Genomic DNA, 11,080 nt, shown 5'->3' on the forward strand with positions numbered 1-11,080 from the left:
CTAATCACTGATGGCGCGGTGTCGAAACCGGTTCCTCACATATTACAAGTCGACAGGTCCAACGTATAATTCCCATTGGCGGGGCCAGAACAGAATAGAACAGATCATAGCCATGCTGAGAATGCATATATATAAAAACAAATTTCATAAATTTCCCAGTCATAGTTTACGGATTTCAGAGCATATAGCATAATTTTCAAATAAAATTTAACATGCCAGACCCATTTTACTAAATACAAAACATATTTCAGAATTTAATCTATTTATCAAATAATTTGGAAATCACACTTGACGTATTAAGTTACTTACCTCTTCTCGGTTAACTCCTACTTCAGGTAGGCGGATGAGGTTCACCTGTTTACATTTAATTAATTTCTTTGTTAATTTCAGAGCTAAGAAAAATCAAAAATAATACTATTGGGTTTTGGGTTTCGGATTTCGGATTTGAACTGGGCCCAAGTTGGGCCCACAAAGGGTACAGCCCAAATAGGGCCCCAATATGGCTGATCTGGGCCCAAGTTGGGCCCACAATGGGTATGGCCCAACAGGGCCCAAAGTCCTGCTCATGGTCCATAAATGGCCTCCCTTCTTCCCGATTCATCTAAGAACAAGGGAAGAAGGGAACAAGGAGGAAGGAGTAGGGAGCCGGTGAGGTGGCCGGCCTGGGTGGCGGAGGCTGACGCCCAGTTGACGGCCAGCCGACCACAATGGCGGCTGGCGGCCGCTGACCGACGTGAAGAAGCAACCGAGAAGGTCTCGGTTTGGGGCCAAAGCAAGGGAGGAAAGCATGCTGAATAAAGGGCAAAAGAGGCTTACCGGTGGTTGACGAAGAAGAGGGTCACGGCTGAGGGTGGCGCGGTCCAGTGGCGGCACTTTCCGACGGCCAAAATAGATCTTGGATTAGGGGGGTAAAACAGGGGAATACGACTCGAGTGGTTGTGGTGGTTGGCTGAGGCGGCACACCGGCCTCTTGGGAAGCAAGAGCAGAGGGAGGAGTAGAAGGGAGGAGAGGAAGAGGAGGAGACGGAGGAGGGCTCACAGGTGATCTCATAAGGAAGAAAAGGGGGTTTTATCGCCCAATTCCAATAGTTCTCCGCCGCGGGAATCACAGCGATGGGGCGAAATCAGCAGCCGCTCGTGCGGACACGGGGTGGACGCGAAACAACCTCGAAATAGCCGCGGAGTGCCCGCGGCATCCCTGTGTCCGGAGAAGTCAGAGGGGATCGCGATTGCGATCCCCTGCTCTGCCCCTTCTAAAAGGGACGTGGGGCTGATGTCGGCTGGGGCTGCCGACTTCAGCCCAGTATCTCACAATACCTCTAATATGTGTGACCCCATAGGTTTTATTCTATTTGGTAGTGAGATATACTGCGATCTCTATCACAATATCATTGAAAACTAATTTCAATGGGTTGGAACAATTCCAACTCAATCTACCAGGGATCATCGATTATCAAGATAGTCCCTGTGAGTCTCACAATCCACCAGTGACACCTAGCAGCATGTAGTGGCAACCCAGCAGAATGGAATAATGAACCTATAGGTGCAGTTATCGTATGATACAGTCCTTCTATCGTGGATCCCTACAGAACAGAGGTCATGGATAACTCGTCAAACCCCGTCGTCTGTCATATGTCTAGATTTATTCAACTTAAGTTCGAAAGTGAAAAACTCTTTCTCCACTATACGTACTGCCCCGGCCGAGGTCTTACGAACTCAGTCTTATAAATCATATAGGATCACTCCTCATCTGCCAAGATCGATAGACTCCATGTAGGTGCATACCCTACTCCTACAGTGAGTCTACTGCAGCCAATCTACACCACAAGGACTCACATAACTAGAGACCATGTATATGTGCAGTCAAACTACAATACCCTCACTGTGAATAGCCGAAGCACCGCAGGTCAAAGGACCAGTCACACTACTGCAACATCAAGTAAGTCACTAACGAGTGGATAGACATCCAAGTGACTCCTTGTCTGGTTACGCTCAGTACTCTTATTCTCTAACAAGCACCTGCACTATCACTTCAGTGTCCCTACACTGTGGAGATCCATAAGAAAAACGATCTGTGCACTGATCTCATCGAATCGATCACCGTCCTCGTGATGATCCATTGATCAGAAGTATTTAGAAATTAATCACCAATAATGCATGGCTCAAATTCTCTACTCTTGAGAATATGCATCATCATCTTATTAATTTCTTGAACGATTCATAGACACATAAATAATATGAATGAAAAAATGCCCATTTATTATTCAATAATAATAAAGTCAAGTACAAAACTATGTTCCAGAATTAATAATGTATCAGCCAGATGGGCTTCTAGGGCATAAATCTAACAAATTACTCCTCTTTTTGCTTTAAGAAAGGCTCTAATCCCTTTTGGTGAATGTAAACTTGAATGCTCTTCAATGGATACTTTGTTCTTGTCTCCTTTCTCCTTTTAAACACTTTTCAAAGCCTTCCTTTTTGAAAACTAGTCGTTACAAAAGATAAAAGAGCCGTTCTGACTCAATTGTGCAACTTGACAATATGACCCTTGAGATTGGAGTCGATTCGCGCGACTTGGAGACGGCTCGACTGTAGCTGGAGACGACTCATATTCTTCAAGTGACGACTCCCTCACTGTATCTTATAAAAGTACTCACCAGGCTATTTTTCAGGAGTCGGGTCGTGACTTTCCGGAGTCGACTCCCCAAAAGCGGAAGATGGCTCACGTCCTTCAAGTGTCGGCTCGATCTCAGTGTGTCAGAAACTAACTTTCTGTCTTTTCTTATCGGAGTCGACTCGCATCATCTGCAGTCGGCTCGCCAAAAGTTGGAGGGGCTCGTAATCTCGGAGTCGACTCGATAACAGTCGGAGTCAACTCGATATCAGTTGGGTTGAGAAATAGATCTTCTGTCTTTTTGCTGAAGTCGACTCGGTATCAGTTAGCTTGGAAATGAGTCTTCTGCCATTTCTCCAAGGCCGACTCGATATCAGGCGGAGTCGACTTGGGCTCTATACTCGGTAATTCCGCTCTCTGCCAATCTATCAAGAGTCAACTCGCCCAACCTTGGGTGTCGACTCGAGGTCGTGCCAGATAACAACTTTTATGCCAGGGCAAGACTAAAATGGTTCCAAACATTATAAAAACCGATCTTAAGAATCTTGATCCATTTTCTAAGTTATTCTAATATATATAACAATATATTTTCTGAAACACTCACTCGAATTCATTAGTATAATATGAAATATACTCAAGTGTTTTGGGCTTATCAAATCAAATAAGGGAACAACAATCACTCAATATATGGAGTTAACCATATCCATTAAAGTCCTATTCTTTCATTCTGCTACTCCATTTGATTGAAAAAATAGGGAGCAGTCACTTAATGAATGATTCCATGATCTTCACAAAATTGAGTTATATCATTAGATATATATTTACCTCCCCGATCTGATCTAAGAATTTTAGTTTTCTTCTTATGTTGGTTCTCAGCTTTGATCTTAAAAATATTAAATTTTCTAAGCACCTCATCCTTAGTTTTAATTAGATAGATATAACAGAACTTAGACAGTTCATCTATGAAGGTCACAAAGTATCTATTACCTCCTCTAGAAGTTCTACTAGAGCCACAAACATCACTATGGATCAACTATAATAAATTCGAATCCTTATTAACAGATTTAAAAGGCTTCCTAGAGAGCTTGGCTTCTACACAAATTTCACATTTCTCATGGTTCTTATGATCACTTTTTGGTATTAAATTTAGGTTCGTAAATTGCTTAATTAAATTATAATTTACATGACCTAATCTACCATGCCAAATAGAAGGAGGTTTTATATTCATAATCAAAAAAAAATTATTTATTGAAGGAACTATTACATTCAACTTAAATAATCCTTCACTAAAGAATTCTTTTCCAATAAACATTACACCATGGGAAATTACAGATTTATTAGACTCAAAAACAAGACGAAAGCCTTGTTGGACAAGCAAGAAACCACTAATTAGGTTTTTCCTAACGACCGGAACATGTTGGACGCCGTGCAGGGACAGGACTTCCTCAGAAGTAAGCTTTAAGTTCACACGTCCCACTCCTAGCACACGTGCCATTGAGCTATTTGCCATGATCATAGCTCCTCCACTTGAGACCTGGTAAGAAGAAAATCAGGAGCGATCCGAACAAATATGAATACCAGCTCCGATATCAATCCACCAATCAAGTGCTTGTAAAGTCATGTTAACTTCAGGAGTGAAGAAAACATACCTAAAAGTAGTCTCAGAGGAGCCAGCGCCGGAAGTCACCATGTTGACTTGAGCACTGGTTGTGTGTGGACCTTTCTTCTTGTATTGAAGAGGTGCAGTCTTCTTATAGAAGTACTGGGGAGACAAACGATTGATCCGACCACACACATAACAAAAACGAACACCACCTTCTTTTTTCTTCTTCTTCTGCTCTTGGGATTGGATAGGTTTTCCATTGTAGTGGTGGTTAGGGTTTCTAGGGTTGTAAAGCTTCTTTTTGAAATGCTTACTGAAAGGTCGGTTCTAATTTTTCTTTGGTGGGGCCTTCACATTATAAGCATTATTTTTATGTCCAGTAGAGCTTTTATTCCTAAGCCTATGTTCTCTTCAATTCTAATGGAGTTCAAAGCTTGGGTTAGGGTGAGACCTCCTTGGGTAAGGCTCAGAGTCTTAGCAAAATCAGACCAGAAATTAGGTAGTTTGTCTATCAGACAGGCTACCTGGAATGATTCATCCAAATTGGTTTCATTAGCCCTAAGCTGGTGGATCAGAATTTTAAAATCATGGATTTGGTCATTCATAGGCTTTGAGTCCACCATCCTAAAGTTATTGAAATCGGAGGCCTTGAACCTCTTCACCCCAGCATCATAGGCCATATTTGCTTTCTAGGATGTTCCAGAGTTATTTGGCACTCTTGGTTGTGTATTAAATATCATACAACCTCTCAAAAAGGGCACATAGGATTCTATGGATGCAATGATAGTCAATCCCATTAGGTATCCTAGAGGGTGTGCTGGTGGAGGCGGAAGGTTCAGTGTGGGAAGATGATGAACTCCGGTTTGGGTTGTGGCGAGTAGCAGGTCGTAAAGCAATTGGGTTAGACCCGTTATCAATTTCAGTAGTGCTCTCACCTATGGCTGAGATCAAGCCTAATATGGTAAGCTAAAACCGCATTTGGTTCTACTATCTCTTAAAGTTATGGCCATCAAACTTTTCAAGTTTGGTACTAAGGTGCTCACTAGTGTTAGAGGTAATAGGTTCAAGATTATAGAATAGAGACAGAAAACTGAATGAAGGTAAAAAATTTATGTTAAAAGATTGTACTAAAATTTATATTGAATTTTGGATGTTTAGTTGATATATCCAAAAAATAATAGCCAGATCAGTTCTAAATCGATGGTGGAGTACTAGGCTCACTTGAGTACTAGTCTTTCTTAGGTACGTATGCCTTTTTGACAAGCTTTTCTCCGACACTATTAGTTAGTGGATATAATCACCAGAAATTACACAAATTCAATTTTTAGAAAAACCTAAGTGCTAACTTAAATTAGTTATTATGGATTAACTAATTTTCGAATTTTTTGTTTGAATGGGATCTTTAAATTACTCCTTGAGGAGTCCAAATGGAGGTATGATAAACCTCTTGGAGGTCAAGCAAGTTATTACCATTTTAGAATAATTTATTACCCTATTAAAATAATTGATTACTAATTTTGTGCTAGCAAAATAATTATTGTAATTGAGATCTAATACATCAATTCAATAAATTATATATTAGAATAATTTATTATCTTATTAAAAAAATTGATTGCTAATTTTGTGCTAGCAAAATAATTATTGTAATTGAGATCTAATATATTAATTTAATAAATTATATATTAGAATAATTTATTATCTCATTAGAATAATTGATTACTAATTTTGTGCTAGCAAAATAATTATTGTAATTGAGATCTAATAAGTTAATTCAATGAATTATATATTAGAATAATTTATTATTTTATTAGAATAATTGACTGCTAATTTTGTGCTAGTAAAACAATTATTGTAATTAAAATCTAATATGTCACAATTGTAATAAAAAATTTAATGAATTATATATTACTAACAAAAAAAATAAACAATCACTTCTTTGGATTGTTAGCAATGTATCACCTAAATAAGTAAATCAAACTATAATTACAATTAATAGAATAATCTTGTTAGGAAGAAATAATAAGAAATAATATATATATATATATATATATATTATTCGGAATCAAAAGAAACCTATTTTAATACAAAAGAAATCTATTTTAATACAAAAGAAATCTATTCATGTAATCAATTTAAAATATAAAAATTGTAAATGCTACAGATCTACTAATATTGAATTTGAAATAAAGGTAAGAAAAAAATAGCCTGAATGAAGGCAAGTCGAAGCACGTTGACGCTGTCCCAAAGAAGTATTTGCCCCTACATACTGATCTCCCGGCATTCATCCTCAGAGATACAATGACTCTAAAACTTATTCTTCGGTACGTCTCGGAAAAAGCCAAAACGAATTCGATCGGACTTGCAGATCCAGCAAAGAAAGAAAATATAAAAAAGAAAAGAACTTTGCTGAATAAAGGCACAAAAATAAAAATCAAAAAGTGGCTAAGAGGATGAAGAACCTTTTTCCATAATTTTTTCAGAATTTTTCTTTATTATTTGGTATCCAACATAGAAGGAAAAAGAGGGATATTTATAGGTTCTTGGGCCAACATCTTGTTGGCCCAAAAAAAAGAAGCAGGGGCATTTTGAGACTTTTGAGACTTTTGCGGATGCGTCCGTGCCTTTGAGGACGTGTCCGCGATCACCCTGCAGAGGGCCAGTGGGTGCTAGCACGCATCCGTGCCTTCCGCGAACATGGCCAACCAACGGACGTTGGCACCAGTGGGCGCCAGCGTGCATTCGCTCGCGCTGGCGCCAGTGCGCCCGCAAGAGAGTGCAGGCGCACGCCCGAGATACGCATCTCGGGCCGCGCACCAATTAATTTTTCCAACAAGATTAACAAACTTAATTTAAAGAAAAAAGTCCAATTTTCATTCTTCATTACTGGTTCCGTCTGATTTTGCTTCTTCTAATAGCATAAGATAAATAAAAAAAATAAAATTAAAAAAGAAATAACATAGAAACAATAACAAATGCCCAATTTATTGTTGCTTTTTTTACAAATTATATATTTAAAAATTACAGTAAAAATGAAAGCATTCCTCGACTGTAGTAGCTTCTTTGCAATCTTCGAGACCGCAGTCTTCATCTTCATCTTGGTCTTCATCTTCTTTCTTATAAGATTGTCATTGTGACAAAACTTCAAATAACCCAAAAATTATGCAAAATTAATCACATAAATCCAAGCAAAATGAACGTATCTCATAGATCTATTACATTCTAAAAAAGATTCATTCAAGAGATGTACCTTCCATGGGGAAATCACGGAAGGTGCTGAGGGTGATGCCCTTGACGAACTTCCTGAGCTCATCGGTGATGCCCAACCACTCGAGATCCCAGGCCAAGTCCGGCACGACGGATCTGCCCGGGGGAGATAGGAAGGCTAGGGATGTCGACGGTGAGGGTCTTGATCTTGTTGGCAGCGCGGAGGGCCTCAGAGCAGATGAGGTCGACCTTCTTGGTGGCCTCGACAGCGAGCTCCTTAGACTTCTTGGCGGTCTCGGAGACGAACTCCTGGGAGAACTTGGTGGCCCCAATTGTTAGCTCCTGCGACCGCTTCGCCTTCTCCCCCACGAAAACCCTAGCCTTCTCCTATAGAAAGAGTTAGGGATTCTTCTCTGTGTGTGTGTGAGAGAGAGAGAGATCGGGGAGGAAGGGGTTGGGATCGGGAAGGAACAGAGGCTGGGATCGGGGAATAGGGGGGCTTGGGATCGAGGAGGAAGGGGTCGGGTGAGGGGGCTGGGATGATGGCGGAAGAGGTTAGGGATTTTCTCTGAGAGAGAGAGGGGGAGATAGAGAGAGAGAGAAAGGGGTTGGAATCGAGGAGAGGGGGTATCATTAAGTATTCGGCTGGTTCTCCAAAGATGCTTTGTAAAGCATCCTCTTCATTTGCTAAGCCTCCGGCGATGCTCTGTAAAGTATCATTTCGAAGAAAAATTAGGCGAAAGATGATTAGACCTCCGACAATGCTTTCTAAAACATCGCAGTAGTGCACTAATGCTTCCAACGAAGCTTTCTAAAATGTCGTCTTGGATAAAGAATACAGGGATGGCTTCCGACGACGCTTTTAAGCGTCGTAGGATCCCGACAACGCTTATAAGCATCGTCAAATCTAGATTTCTTCTAACGCTACTAAAAAGTGTTTGCAAATTTTGGCACGGTGGCCAAATTGCCGACACTTCTTTCTTACGTCGGCAGTTAAGAGTTGGAAAAACTCATTTTTGTTGTAGTGCCTCCAGCTTGTGCGATATTGGCTTCAACAAACTACATGCCTGATAATTTTCATAAAGTTCTGATTTAGACATCACTAGTTTTTGTAGGTTATCCCTGATCTATTAGATTCGGGCTTGCCTCTCCACTTGATTATAAACTTTTGATACACTCTAATCTAGGTTAGTATGGTCCCATTATCAAGTATGGCCTTGATATGTTGTTTCTTTTAATTATGGAGTGGTGGCATCTCTAGATTATATACTTCATCAATCATTTCCTGTCCTTCAAAGTATGGTGTCGAGTCAATAATATTGAAGACTAGGCTAAAATAGATATTTCTTGGAAGTTCAAGCACATATACATTTCCCTCACATGCTCAATGATCAAGTACGGTCTAAGATGCTTTGACTACAATTTGCTGAAGGATCTAGGTAGATGCACTACAAAAGAAAGGATATCTCCCGACGGTTTTTTTGGTCTCTACCGACGCTTTTAAGCGTCGGCGAATTTCCAGCCTACGCACCGCAAAGCGTGGGTCAGACGTCGGGCAGGTGGGCGTGGGTCCGGTTTTTCCGACGCTAAGAGAAAGCGTCGGCAAAAACAGGACTTTCCCGACGCTAATAAAAGCGTCGCGAAAATACTCAACGCCGACGCCAACCTGTTTTTTAAAAAAAAAATTAAAAAAGAAAGAGGGGAACCAGGGCATGGCGCTCGCCGGCCTGGAAGGAGAGCTGATGGAGGAGGAGGATGATCTCAATGTCGTCGATCATCGAGATCCTCTTGACTGGTAGAGCTCCATCCGACCTCTGGCCTCCGGCAAGGAGGAGTCCACCCTGGAGTCCTGCACCAAGTGCCCCTGCTTCGAAGCCCAGGCGAGGACCGCAGGGACCCCTGCCTGTGCGAGATCCTCCCTCTCTGGCACGTTGAGGGAGATGTAACACAAGAGAATCAACGCCTCGGTCTGGAGCTGCTCCCCAAAATACACCAGCTGGACGAGGTGCTTGGCCCCTCCGGCTTCGATGATGGCCTTGGAATGCTCGACGCGAAAGAAATTCTCCATGCACACGAACTTGGTCAGGGCAATCACCGCCTCCCTCGACACGATGGCTTCCCTCTCGTCCAGCAGCCGCACCAGAGGCCCGATGATCCACATCTCCGTCGCCCGGAAGGTCTTCGACAGGCAGCCGAGAGCGATGATGCTGGGAATCAGAAGATCGTCGAAGACGCCCTTGTCAGTGATCCGGAGGAGCTGGTCGACGACCGCCTTGGCGGCAGGCGATGTGGGCTTGAAGGCGGAGTGGCGGAGGTCGGGGTTGTGCTCGGCGACACGGGCGATCTCCATGATGGACATGGCAGAGTAGTAGCGCACGTCGCCGGAGCCCTTCTCGAGGAGGACGGCGAAGCAGAGGAGGGCGCGGGACTCGGTGATGCTCTTGCAGATGGAAGGGTTGTTCTTGGCCAACTGCCACAGCGCCATGGCCTTCATCTCGGCCTTCGTGGCCTTCGTGGTTAAATAGAGAGAGGAGGGCGGTGGCCGGGAAAACGGAAACCCGGAGAGAGGAGGGAGGAGGGATGAGAGAGATGAGGCTCGAGGGTAGAGAGAGAGAGACTGGTGTGTGAGGAAAGCTTCCGACGGGGGTGGTCAGAAGAGGGTTGGGATTTAACCTGGTGCGTTGGCTTCCGACGACGCTTTTTAGCGTCGTCTTAGGCCGGAGACTACACCGACGCTTATTAGCGTCGTCTTTTGCCCACGCTTTTTACAAGCGTCGGCAAATTTTGATGCTAGACCGAAAATTGCCGACGCTTGTAAAAAGCGTCGGCAAAAAAGCGTCGGTAAAACCGACTTTTCCTGTAGTGATGTGATTTTGGATGATTGCAAATGAAAACTTTACTCTCGATTGGAAGTGCAATGCCGACATTTTTTAATGTATATACCGACGCAAAAACACGTCGGTAGTTTTATTCCTGATGTTATCTAAAGTGTCAAAGTGTTGGCTATGCTACTATCGAAAACCAACTTTACGATGCTTTTACTTCGCGTCATGAGTTATAATAAACATTGACTCTTATAAGCGTAGCTCATCGCCGATGCTTTTTAAAAGTGTCGGCGATAAAGCATCTTATATTAGCAACATTTATTTATATCTCTAATTAACGATGCAAATAAACATCACTAATGTATATTCTAAGGATGCTTTAAAGCATCGTAAGAGTTAATTTTTAAAAAAATATATATTTAAAAAAATTTAAAACTCTGTATACAAATATATATACCAAACACATACATAACATATGTTATATAATAACACATGTAATATCAAAAGAAATAGAAAATATTTATATTGTCAAATATGATTATATTTACATTGTCAATTACTATTGACCCTCTATTTGATTTTGATGAACCAAAAACACATGAGTATATTTATTATTGTACTAATGAATTTAAGTGAGTGATTCATGAGGAAATACATAAAAACTTAAGAAAAATCGATTAGAAGAAGGTTCAAAGGAATTAAGATGAGTTAAACATTTAGTTTGAACCCTATTTGCATTTGGACAGTCCACGAGACATCTCCTACAATGGATGAGACGTCTCTGGCACTTGGAAAATGGTCTGGCACACCCTCAAGCTGACTCATGACTAAGAA

The 11,080-nt window shown here is 41.5% G+C and overlaps 1 protein-coding gene and 1 long non-coding RNA gene across 2 annotated transcripts; both read right to left on the minus strand.

Annotated features, from left to right (window-relative positions):
- Window positions 1-7,061: 7,061 nt before the first annotated feature.
- On the minus strand, window positions 7,062-8,223 carry LOC113462638. The gene is made up of 2 exons (XR_003385424.2): window positions 7,465-8,223; window positions 7,062-7,356 (listed from the first exon to the last, which is right to left on the minus strand). It is a non-coding gene; the product is annotated as an uncharacterized LOC113462638 (long non-coding RNA).
- Window positions 8,224-9,173: 950 nt separating this feature from the next.
- On the minus strand, window positions 9,174-9,933 carry LOC120106168. The gene has a single exon (XM_039119069.1). The coding sequence runs from the start codon at window positions 9,913-9,915 to the stop codon at window positions 9,196-9,198; it is 720 nt and encodes a 239-aa protein (XP_038974997.1). The 5' UTR covers window positions 9,916-9,933; the 3' UTR covers window positions 9,174-9,195.
- Window positions 9,934-11,080: the final 1,147 nt, after the last annotated feature.

The sequence above is a fragment of the Phoenix dactylifera genome, unplaced genomic scaffold (genome assembly GCF_009389715.1).
Source record: "Phoenix dactylifera cultivar Barhee BC4 unplaced genomic scaffold, palm_55x_up_171113_PBpolish2nd_filt_p 000482F, whole genome shotgun sequence".
In the NCBI taxonomy this organism is placed as follows: domain Eukaryota; kingdom Viridiplantae; phylum Streptophyta; class Magnoliopsida; order Arecales; family Arecaceae; genus Phoenix; species Phoenix dactylifera.

Coding starts and splice junctions, on each gene's coding strand:
- LOC120106168 (XM_039119069.1), bottom strand. CDS start 9,915: ATGAAGGCCATGGCGCTGTGGCAGTTGGCCAAGAACAACCCTTCCATC.